Source organism: Trachinotus anak, unplaced genomic scaffold (assembly GCF_046630095.1).
Source record: "Trachinotus anak isolate AG129_WGS33_773 ecotype Australia unplaced genomic scaffold, CSIRO_AGI_Tana_v1 ptg000018l, whole genome shotgun sequence".
Lineage (NCBI taxonomy): Eukaryota > Metazoa > Chordata > Actinopteri > Carangiformes > Carangidae > Trachinotus > Trachinotus anak.
The window spans coordinates 9,539,849-9,552,401 of record NW_027273869.1 but is presented as its reverse complement, the minus strand read 5'-3'; the positions used below and the strand labels follow the sequence as shown (position 1 = coordinate 9,552,401).

The 12,553-nt window shown below is 44.7% G+C and overlaps 1 protein-coding gene across 9 annotated transcripts in view; it reads right to left on the bottom strand.

Moving 5' to 3' along the window:
• The window catches only part of foxp2 (forkhead box P2), a 105,189-nt gene that overhangs the window by 28,041 nt on the left and 64,595 nt on the right, over positions 1-12,553 (bottom strand). For 7 of the 9 annotated variants that reach the window (XM_071502069.1, XM_071502073.1, XM_071502075.1 and 4 more), the window contains 4 exons: positions 5,875-6,012; positions 4,040-4,129; positions 1,952-2,132; positions 367-652 (listed from right to left, as the gene is read on the bottom strand). In XM_071502069.1, coding sequence (XP_071358170.1) covers positions 367-652; positions 1,952-2,132; positions 4,040-4,129; positions 5,875-6,012 — 695 coding nt within the window. The remainder of the gene's footprint in view (positions 1-366; positions 653-1,951; positions 2,133-4,039; positions 4,130-5,874; positions 6,013-12,553) is intronic. The other 2 variants (XM_071502072.1, XM_071502078.1) reach the window with 1 other exon arrangement.

Below are 12,553 nucleotides of genomic sequence, written 5' to 3'. Positions count from 1 at the left end.
TAAGTGCGCCTGCCTGCATGGCTTCCTTTCCCTGCTTTTGATATCTGTGTGCAAGCTAAGCGCGTTCAATGGCGCACGTGGTCCCCCGGGGACAACAAGGCTATATTTTTTTTATATTATCAAGACACTAATAAACTATTGAACAAATAAACAAAACATCATGTTTTCCCTGTAGTAGCAACGCTGTTATTTTAAATGAGGACAAACGCTGTGGATGTAAGTGCGGCGTTCTAATGTGTTCCTACACAAAAACAACAAGCTTGTGTGCTGGGTAACAACCATGCCTCTGTAAACTTTTCATCTTCTCTCCTCTTTGCTTTGGTGCTGTATCAAAAAGGTGGGTGGGTGACATTTGAATTATTATACCTCTCTCGCTCCCTTTCCCGTTCCCTTTCTCTCTCTCTTCTGTGGTTGAGGGCGGGGGACTGTCCGTTGGCGATGGAATGGTGAGAGATGGGCGGTGATGCTTTGGCGGGATTGGAGGAGGAGGTAGTTGAAGAAGAGTTGTTGGTGGAGAGATCTAAACCGCCGCCACTCCCGCCGTTGCCAGTGCCACTGCTGCTGTGTTTGATGCCGTTGTCCTCCATGGTGTGACCGCCGCCTCCAGTCACATCCTTCCACAACTGCTGGAGCTCTGCTGGGCTCAGGCCAGCTAGAGAAATCAAGACGGAGAGAAAAAAAAAAAAAAAAAAAAGAGACGGAGAAACAAAGACAGAGAGTGAGTTATTATCCAGTGTGAGACAAAAGCTGAATCCCAAACTCTGCACACTTCATGCAACAGCTAGAAAAGTTGTGTAAAGCTGCATGACTCAAGGCCTCACCCTCACTAAGTGACCTCATCCATAGCTCCTTCACTGAACACCTGAATTTGAACTTATACTTCGCTCATCAATAAAACTGCTCTTCTTCTTCTTCTTCTTCTTCTTCCAGTTAGATATTGATACTACCTGTTCACAGATCACTCATATCGTCCTCAGCCTCAAACATTTGTGTGTTTTCAATCAGCAAGAACTATAAAACATTGATTACAGTCAGTGTGTGTACAGTGTATGTGAGATAAACAAGCTTTGTCCACCGCTTGTTTTCAGCTTGGCAACTAATTAGGCAATATTCACTCCTTTGATTTCCCTCTAACATCTCCCTGGCTGTTGTTTTCTGTCTGCGCCATTTTGGTGGTAAACAACAAACATAGGTGTTTACTTGGCTCAGGAGGAGAAAATGGAGCCTGTTTTGCTCTCTCTCTTTCTCTTACTCTCTCTCTCTGTCCTTTTTTGTTCCTCTCTTTCTCCTCTCCTCAGGCTCTCAGTGAAGGCAGTAAACAACAACAAAAACAACAACAAAAACAACCGGGGAAGGAAGGAGGGGGTTGTGTAGCTGGGGAATAGAGACAGAGATGGAAGAACGACAAAAACAAACACAGGCAGTGCAGAGCTGAGAGAGAAACACAGGTAGACAAAGAAAGCCATAATCAGACAAGAGGAAGAGAGAGAGAGAGAGAGAGAGAGAGAGAGAGAGAGAGAGAGAGAGAGAGGACAAATGGAAGACTAAACAAGACCATCATGTGGAGAGTTAGGGAAAAAGTGGATGGCAGAAGAGCATACCAATGAGGGGAAGGCAGACAGACAAACATACTTAAAGATAAACATACTTAGAGGGGACACAGGTGCATACCAATGAGAAAGACAAAGACAGGCAGGACAGAGAGACAGAAGAGGAGTGAGACAGACAGGCTTAGAGTCACAAGATTGAAAGCTGACAGTGGGAAGGAACAATGGAAGACGACCAGACAGTGTCAAACACACCTGCAGACAAAACACAGGAAGCATGTGATCACTACTGCTGCAAGTCACGTGCTCAGGATCAACACGACCACATCCAACACTTCCCTTCTCCCTCTTCCTCCCACCACTTTTCACCCCTTCCCCTCCTCTGCTCCTCCTCCCCCTCTTACCTTGCGGGGGCAGGGTCTGTCCGGGCAGGGCAGCTTGGCCGGGAGCGGGCCCGGGCAGCGAGAGCAGGCCCTGCCGCTGCATGTTGAGCAGGTGCTGCTGCTGCTGGAGCTGCTGCATCTGCAGGAGCTGCTGCTGGAAGACGAGCTGCTGGGCGGCCAGCTGCTGCTGCTGCTGCTGTTGCTATAGAGAGGAGGAGGAGGAAGAGAGGAGCAAGAGAGGAGCGGAGAGGAGAGGAGGGAGGGAAAATTACAGACGAATTAACAACTGAGAGAGAGGGAGAGGAGTGAGAGGACGGTGTTTGTACTGTGAGTGCACAGAGAGTCTGCACTCGCTCGCCTCTGTCGTGACCTTAGCTATACCCCCCTGCCTCTTCTTCTGTTTCTCTGCAAGCTCACCCTCTCTGTCTGTGCTCACTTAGTCTTCCCTCCTGTTTTTTGGGCTGTACCACAGCGCTGTTGCCTTCTCATCTCTTTGTGTGTGTCCATGAGAGCACATTCACAAACAGGCACAAAGCTGTGCTGATATACCAGCTCTCCAGCCTGTCAGTGTATGTGGCATGCGATTGTGTATGATACTAAGCCTCTGGTATAATCCTCCACCCCCCCCCCAACCCCTGATAGTTAATTGTCTCGCCTTCACTGATGGTCTGTTACAGCTTATGTGGCCAGAGGGAGCTGGCAGAATGAGAGATTTACAGCATCACGTGCGTGTGAATGCACAGACACAAATATAAACACACACACATGCACAATGCCCCCACCCCTCCACCCCCACCCCTTCACCCCCTTTCTGCTCCCCTTGCTGCCTCACAGAGTTGTTTATGGCTGGGCCAGACAGGCAATTGCGTAAGCCTGGTGCAAAACAACAACAACAAAAGGAAAAACAGCGAGCTCAGTCACGGCAGCAAAACAAGTCTGAGAGGTAGTGAGGCTTTTGCTCAAAGCTGTGAAACAGTGCCACATCACAAATGTCTATTTTAAGTTTGAAAACAAACACAGAAAACTCCGGTAATAACTCAGTATACTCAGTCTTTTTAGTCTTTTATATTAAAGGGGAGATGCATGAGTAATGTTTTAAATATAATTTTGATGTTTTCCAATTGTTGCTCTCCTCTCCATAGACAAGTGTATGTGCATATAGCATGTCATGATCTCATGTTTCTGTATGTTTGGTGGACCTGGAAATGCGTGGAGGTGGAGGCACAGGGGGTGGGTAAAACTTGTGATGCGCTCACTGGAAAACAGGCTGCATAATGGAGTGATGGAGGGAGGCAGTTTGCCCTGCACCTCCACCCTGCCTCAAGAGAAATAAGGGAGCAATTTCTATTCCATATTTGATGGCGGGGGCCCTGAAAAACTCTATTCACAAATCCAAACAGAAACAAAGCCGCCGGGAGGTCAGTTGCGGCTTCCTGTAGGGGCAGCATAATGGGCTGCTTGAGGAGACACCGAGAGGTGCAACGCAGAGTGAGAGAAAAAAGAGGGACAGAGTGTGTGTGTTTACGTGATATCTTTTTTTTCTGATCAATTTAACTGCTTCCACACGTACAGTGTTGTCTGGATGTGTCTCTAGACTGGCTCTCAGGGTTCAGCACCAACGCGGTTACGCAAATATGGCTGAGGCTGTCATGCTCATCTCCTCTCCTCTGATAGCCAAAGAGAACGAGACAGAGCCGTGTCCGTCCACCGTCTGCCTGTCACTTTGATTTATGAGCGGCACACACTGTAACTTTAGCAGCGGTGCATGTGCTTGCGCGTGTTTGCATGCCCACAGAAACAGTTCATTAACGAGTTGGACCCAGGACCCTTTGTCTCTGGTCTCCATTCAATAAATCAGTGAGTGTGTGTGAATATGTGCGTATGCATAGTGTTGGTGTTTGTAACTTGGAACAGTTCATTAATGGAGTCATTCCCAGGAAAAGCTGCAACAGTATAGTTGGCGTGCTGTTTTGGTGTTGGTTGAAGAATTCAATTTAAACATGCACATACCCTGCATTTACTGTCATTCCCCTGTTTCGACTGATGTGATCTTGAATCATTTACATCTCTGGTTGTGGTGAGGAAACCATATGTATGCTGTGCACCTACCTCTTTAGCCTGCTTGCCAGGGTGTTGCTGCTGGAGAAGCTGCAGATGAAGCTGCTCCTGTTGCTTCTTATAAAACTCCTGCAGGTGTTGCTGTGCACACACATTCACACACAGCCACACATTCACACACAGCCACAGACAGAGTTAGAAGATAAGATTGGAAAAATACAAACATATCTATCTAAGTGCATGTCTAAGTTCTTTTTAATATCACACTAAATAACTCCATAGTATCTACGGGCTATGACTTCACTTTCTTTTCACTGTTCTAAATGATATAACCCAGACTTCATATCATTTTGCACATGTTAAACTAATTCTAATTGATTTATATGCAAAAACCCTCACAGAAGATCCCTTACAATTAACTAGACATCTTCTCTTAATCTTGCCCGCACTGCTTCAGCTCCAGCTGTACTTCATATGTTGGTTATGCAGAAACTGTTGCACGTTATAAATAATATTTTCTACTGCTTTTGGCATTTGTATCTTTGCTGCCTTTCAGAGTCTTTTCCATATGGACATTTAATAGTCCCACAGTTCTGTAGGGGGCAACAATTCATCATATTAACTACACATTTGGCTGCCAGAGTGCTCTGACTTCCTTTGGAGTGGCTGAAACAAACAGAATAAACCCTCACAGGGACAGGTTCACTACATTGAACTGATTCCTTTAACACACAGGCTGTGACAGCTATTTAAAAGATGGTTTTCGTTTTATTTCATGTAAACTTCACATAGCTGTTTGGCCTGAAGCGGGCCAATGGATCGCACGGTCCACTTCTCTCCTAACTGCCATAGAAATATCCACAAGTTTTAACAGACACTAATATTAAGAATGAATAGGAGCTGTAGGAGCAATTGAAAAATGTTTTGTGATGCTTAGTGTAGTCAGTTCATCAAATCCATCAACCACAAAACTTTGCTCTATACTGACTGGTTTTGTTTCTCTCAGTCCCCAGTTCCCTTTAATTCTTCCATATGACAAATCTTATTGACTATGATAAACTTTGCTACACTGACACCGACCGTGTTTCACATTTCAAGTTTAAAGAGCTTTAAAGTTTCTGTGAAACAACGAGTGTAAAGGCACGCCATTGTACTGAAGTCAAATCTGGAGTCTGAGCAGTCTTAATGATGGGGACTAATCAGGATGACTGACATTCTTAATTAAACAATCCTCTTTCCCTTAATCAAATCTATGAATGAGAAATGTATTTCAACTCTGACACAAGACTGTGCAAAGTGTGTGCTTTCTCAAGCTGATTCCAAATATTACATCATCCATCACCTATCATTCAGCTTCTGGTGTTCAACCCAAGAGTGCCCTACTCTCTGGGTCCCTGATGGATGCTTGTCAGGGAATTGAACCAGCGACACACCAGAGACAGTTAATTAGAGGTGACATGAACAAGTGCGTCAATTTCAGATTCCTCTTGGTAAGCGTGTCAAGGACACTGGGCTGTGGTGAGTTGGCATGAGCGACTGGTGGCTGTGATACACAGGCATAGCAGTGACTCAGGGATGTGTCGGGGTGTATGTGTGGGTTTTTGTGTATGTTTGCACACAAACCAAACAGTAATGCCACATGAGAGTGTTTTAAGGTTTAAATAAAGAGGTCATAAAGTAATAAAGTGTGATTGTAGGTCTAGATTTGGATGTGTGCCGTTACTATGTCTGTTTGTGCATCTACATCACTATGCGTTTGTCGACTTGCATCTTTACAGGCATGTGTGTGCCTGCATTCGTTAGAGGGTTTGTGTCTGAATATTTGTTTTGGTGTGTATGGATTTGGGTGTGTGTGTGTGTGTGTGTGTGTGTGTGTGTGTGTATACCTGCTGTAGCATAACAGCCTGCTGCTGCTGGAGCAGGGCCTGGAGCTGCTGAGGGGAAAGCACCTGCTGCTGGAGGATCTGCTGCATCTGTTGCGGCGTGATCACCTGGGGACTCATCATGGCCACCGACACTGGAACCTGGACAGGAAGGATGAGAGAGGAAAGGGTGGAACGAGAGACAGAAAAGAGAGAGACGGTAAGAAAGAGGTTGAAAGTGGTGTGATGATCAGGAATGGGTGCGCAGGAGAGGTAGAAGATGGAAAGTGGGTAAGAAGATTGAGAGAGGACAGGAGAGACGAGTAAAGCACAGGACAGAAATGGATGGAGAAATGAGTAAAAAGGGAGAAAGTTAGAAAAATAGAGCATCAGAGATGTGCGTCAGGCCTACTGGCATGGATCTACTGGGAGTGTAGTAATTGGTGACTGAGAGGTAGGGAGAGCAGGCCTCCCATGACCGCGATGCTTGGCAGCCTAGAGGAGATGCTGAAGGACAGATGGGTGCTGTGCCTTTGTGTTGCTCATCTTATTTTCCTGCCTCCACCCGCTGGGAATTGTAAGGGATTTAAATAGACGTAGACCTTAATTAGCAGGACCCTTGAACTCCCCCACTTTAGCATGCCTATCAGTGCTGCTATTGTAAAACAGCGTGAAAATGCACAACTCTAAAGTTGATTAAAACTACACTGATGAAGTGGACACATGGCAGGCACAATCAGCGTGATGTGGTGGGTCGTGGCTGTGAGGTTGGGGGTTCACCCTAAGCAATATTTTTATGTTGGAAGGGAAGGAAATATGGAAATATATGTGAACACTTTTGCTTATGTAGTTGGGATTTTTTTTTTTTAACCAGATGTCCTCTGCTGTGAACAAGTTTCTCAAGTTTTACATTCTCACTAAAGTTCTTTTTTCCTGCTTTTTGCTGACATGCCATGTTGAAAAATGTGTGTTTTTAGGTGATAATTATTAAAATACAAGCTGTCAAATAACAGTAGAAGAGCTTCACCAAAACAAAACAAAGACACATATCCTATATTTCTGCCAAATTCTTCTAAGACGGCAGCGGAAGCAACTTCTGAGGCATCAGATCAATAGAAAAAGATATGTTTCTTTTCGGTCTTTGATTGTGAGCACGCATTTCAACAGGGGAGAGCGGGCTAACAGTCCTATTACACGGCGCCAGCTCCTTGTGGCTTAAAAATTGAACAACCTTTGTTGAGAAAAGACAATACTTAAAAATAAAATCAACATCGGGTAAAAGATTTAGTATCCAACACGCTGCAACAACACAATGGTTCACCACATGATTCTCCTCGACTGAGTAAGACGTATATACATGGACGTCACTGGACTGACTGACCCCAATCACCTCTTCTATCATATATGACCTTTAAAACGTCATGTAACCAGATTAGATGCAAAACAGTTTGATGTTTCAAGAACAACAATGTACTAATGAAACATTTTTTAAGGACTGGGCTCTGCATCTTGTCAACAAAGTTTCTTGACAGACATGCTTTATGCTACTATGACACAATTAAAACGTCAACATGTAGCAACACCTTCACTGATGCTAATTGCTACAGTGTTTGGCATAGAGCTGCCATGACAGTAACTAGCCTATATGGTGTGTCAAGGGGCCAATAAGACATCCCTGTCCTCATCGCCAGCTAATCAAGCAGCCTTGATTACTTTCCATGCATGTCTCTTCTCCCTCCCTCCTTCTCTCTCTCTCTCTCTCTCTCTCTCTCTCTGTCAGGCCTTGACACGTCCTTGTTTAGCTCTCCTCTCCTCAACGCCTACCCCCCACCCCAGGTTTTCCCCCCTCTTTGATTAGCCGAGACATTTGCATGGTCACTACACATTTTTCATTTTAGAAGTCATTATGCATTAGTGGCTCCTGATCGCCCGCCTTGACTAATCCTGATGAACTGAAAATCACAGCTGAAGGTCAACTTCCAGCCGGCCCCGCTGCACATTCATATTCATATTCAAACAAATCCTGCCTCCATTGTTCATTAGGGTCTTAGAGAGAAGGGACTCCATCTAAGGTGGAAGAGGTGGAGGAGGAGGAGGAGGATGTTGTGGTACATCTCTTTTCTTCTCTGGACTCCTCGATGCGAGAGCGCAAAGAGAGACTGCATTCACAATAAGCGAGGTGCTGAACAAAAGCCGTCAAAAGTTTCAAATTAAACAGTCTGTGTGTAATTATGCAAATGCTGTGCTTACACCTTCAATGTTATTAACCCTTGAAGGTACATTTGCTAGGTAAGTAATTACCCCTGCAGTCACTCCTGGTTTTGTGTTGGATGCCGTGACAATGGGCCGAGTGCAGCTGAGAAACAACATGAGAGATACACTCATTAAGACTATTAATTGGATGCTGGCTCAAAGATGTTTTGGTTCACAAAAGGGATGCAGGCTTAGACATGTAGGATTTAACACAAATGTATGCGCATCCATGGATGAGGTGGAATTGAATATAAATTCTACAAACATTGTGCAAGTGGTGAAATATCATAGTAAGATACCCGTAAACTAATAATACAGGATTTTAACAACAAAGAATACAACCAAACAGCAAAACAACTTGGTTATGAAATGGGGAAGCTTCTCTTGCACTTTCATTAGCTTTTTAAAAATGTAATGGGTGATAATCATCCTCATTTCACGACTGCTCCAAACAAAAAGAGGGGAAGACACAGGAAGAAAAGGCAGGTGGAAGAAAGAGAGGGGAGAAAAGGCACTGGCCCACGTCCATTGTGAAGTGCAGCATAATGTTAATTCCAGCATTTAACTGCATGCTTTTCTGCTTGACGTATCAGAGGGTCCAAGATGAAAGCAGATAAGTAATTGCTCTCCTGGTTCTTATTCTTCACTGACAACCCATAAATTTAATTTTACACACACGTTCATTTACATTTTCGAGTATATGACATGATAATTGCAGGAATATAACACCTCCATTCTGCAGGATACTGCAGAAGGGCTTGATTGACGTGTGCGGTGAATTGAAAGGAACAGGAGGCTGAATTGCCTCTCCTAGAAATGATTTTGCCACGAAGGGATAAAATTAATGAGCATTTACTAGACGATGGCAGTGGCATAAACATCCACACACCGTGAATAGACTCTCTTTCATAGCAGAGAAGCCATGATATCCAATTCGGCTAGGCCTCTGTTTCTCTGTAATCCAAAAGGATATATTGCCAGGACTGGTGCACAAAAAAATATTAATGGGATTTATTAAATCGTTTGAAATTAACGGTGGCTGATGTGGTCACTGGGGACCTTAATAACAGCAAAGGTGCTTCTCCTGTTTTTAATAGTGCAAATTTAGATAGAAAAGAGAAGCTTCCAAATGAGTTTTGGACAAGTCATTTGAATATAACTCCTTGCTTAACAGGCATTTGTAAGAAATGAGCTCGTTTTAAACCGTGCTCTCCATTTGAACCCCTATTTGTTTATATCCCTTGTCTTCAAGTGAACGATGGGCTGTATTGACATGAACTTTGAAGCCATGTGGTTTGCCCTCAGAGTTGGAGAGCAAAACAAAGGACCTTTAAATTGGCTCCTGATGTGAAAACACTGGTGGGACCCTCACCAGAACAAGCAGATCATTACACCACTCTTGTCACACCCACAGCCTGTAACCAGCCTCTCCAATGCCTCGCAAAAGGTCAAGCTCTTCTGCAGAGAACTCAGGTATCTCTTCCAGGCAAAGCTGGCACCCAGGCCCCTTGTTATGTTTGATTTAACTGGTCATTCTGGCATTAAATGCAAAAACAGCACATCTCTGCTGCATAGTGCTCACTGGCTGGCTCACACAGCTGTCTGCCTCTAACTATCCGGACCAATGGACAAGCGCACTTCCAGCAATTACACCCACTCCACTGTGTGGGGCTTTATCTTAATAGCAATGAGTTTTTATGAGTGAACTCAAATTACCTAAAGCAGGAGATAAGTGGTGTATCAGAGTTCAAACTTAAACAATTAAAGTCCAGCAGAGAGGAATTCCTTTTATTCCATTTCTTTCCATACAATTCACTTAGCAGTAATAAGCAGAGGGAAACTGGTGATTGCATGTTGGCCATAAACATTGAGGGGGCAGTGAAGACGGGGCGGTTATCAACAACAGAGGTGGTTCCTGTAGCACTGGACAAGGGACTGAGCTGCACTACAGACACAGCGCAGATAAATGCAATGAGAAATGGAAGGGTCCTAGTCGGTAATTACTGTGGATCCTTGGCAGGGAGAGTCACTGCTAATTAAGCCACTCGCTTCATTTTACACATGGAAAGAGAGGGACAGAAATCAGGAAAAAAAAAAAGAGGGAGAAACCTCTCCACTGCCCGCCCCCCGCTCCCTATTTCATCTCAATCTCCTGAGCATCCCAGGGGGCACAGGGCCCAAACTCAGACCCCCCTTGTAGCTTGTGGACTTCTGACCTCTCAGCTCCCTTTCAGCTGACACTGCTCATTTACTAGCCAATTACTGCCAAATGTGGCCACGCGATTATTGATAGCTGGGACTCTCCAGTCGAGGACCACCAAGGCTACAGGGCAGCTGGCCTGGCAAGTGCCCCACTCTGGAGTTCAAGTGTGTGCTACATGTGTTTACTGTGTTTAAAAAAAAAAAAAAAAAAAAAATCACACACGCATGCATGTGAGCCTCACTCACTCAAATGCATGTCGTGTTTTCAGCTTAGGGAGATCAATACTCTAGATTGTCAGGGCTGAAGCTAAGTAGATTACTAAATGTTTTCCTAAATCAATTTCCATAGCAGTTTGGCAGCAGTGCATGGGAAGTGCAATTTATCATAACATAAAGACCCATCATGTAAAAGCCTCTAATAAAAAGCCTGAGGAGATTGAGACGGGCTTAGCACAATTTCCATATTGATTTATCTCTACATGCAGATAGTCATTGATTAAGACTCTCAGATGTAGTGTACACCAGTGGAGCTGTGTGACATCGCTTGTGCACATTGTTTGTGTCATTATCAGTACAAATTGTCACACCTTTATCATTAAACCGGCATGATTCACTGCCAACTGATGCCTCCCTGCAGGTGTACATATTTCAAGAGTAAATGGGGGCGACAGTTAGGGGGTGAGGGGGGCGAGAGAGAGAGTTAAAAAAGAAAAGTGCAGAGAGAGTGCTGAAATAGAAAGAAAGTGAGAGAGAGCACAAGTGAGAGGGGTGGTTTGGGTGGAGGGGGAGTGGGGGTGGGGTGGGGGGGGTGGGGGGGGACTTCCCTCTGATGTTGCAGGTAATATGGCCTCCACTGGATCAGCCTCTTCATCAGTGACACACAGTAAATTACAAGTGCTTCAAGCAGCTCAGTGAATTATAGTTCATCACTTGGAAAGGCTTTCTCCCTCACCACCGGGGCCCAGGCGTATCAGATCTGCCGGTTAGGATCCAATTAACACCCTGGCCAGAATCATCAGATTGCATGTGTAAGGGCTGGTATAACTCGTTTATTGCACCCATGTATCTTCTGTCACAAGGTAAATTTGTTGCTGCTACATCAAAGGTCTGAGCTACTTTTTTTTTTTTTTTTTCTATCCCTCCCTCCCTCTCACTTTCTCTTGATCCCCCAAACTCAGCTACCTCGCCTTGGGGTTGCATTTCAACTTCTTTTGCATCACAATGATGAACCTGCACTGTCCTCGCAATTTAGCAATCTTGTCCTGTAGGTGTTGTAAATGCAGGAAAAAAAGAGGTAGGGAGGGAGATGGGGAGTGAAAAAAAATCTTGTTTTCTGGTTACAAAAGCAGTAACCAAGGGTGTTTGACTTAAAATGTGCTGACGTTTTTTTTTTTTTTTCTTTCTCTCTCAGAGTCAACACAAGTTTTCCTCATGAATAACATAATATTTTCCCCCTCTCTTTTTTCCCTTCGCTGTGATAATTTTTCTCTATTTTCAGATCCAACCAGAGGGGATGCAGTGGAAAGATATATTCATAAATGTAAATGTGAACTACCATCCTTTAGCCACGTACGCTAGAGTCAGCTAAGCTATACTCAAGCCTAGCGTTGCAGCCCTTTTCCCTGCACCTGTGTCTGTGTGTTCCGGATGAAAGCCAATAAGCAGATGAGAGCTGCTATCGAGATAATATTGGATCAGTGGTGAGACATGTGGACCTGACCTTTAAAATTGTGACACTTCCTAAGATGGCCCAGTGCCCACAGCCAGTGTGACTGGCCTGGACAGGAAGCTGCACAGAAAACAGGGCTAAAGCTCTTCCCATCCATAAACCAACCATAAAACCTTAAAATATTTTCGTTCATACTTAAGAGTGGAGCATTGCACAGATGGGATGGAGGTTATTAGTCTTGTAAAAAGCCATTCACAGCTTGATAGTGTGAAAGGGGCAGAGCAGCAGTCGCAGCACTTACTCAGAGTAAGCTCCGAGGTTTTGTATGGTTAAGAATTGGACATTAACTGCAGGGGGGTCGGGTCAGGGAGGACCTTCACACTGTCAAGCCCTCAGGAGACAGGGTCAGGGGGTCATTCTAGCTGCTTTGTACGTGCCCCCTGACATACGGAGGTGGTGTCTGTGTCATAAGCAGAGGAGGAGGAGATGAGGTGAGGTTGTTGCCTAAATCTTAGCACCTGCTACAGTTCATTTTCTGAGAGTGAATCTTAAGCTCTTCTTCCAACCACACTGAGTGTT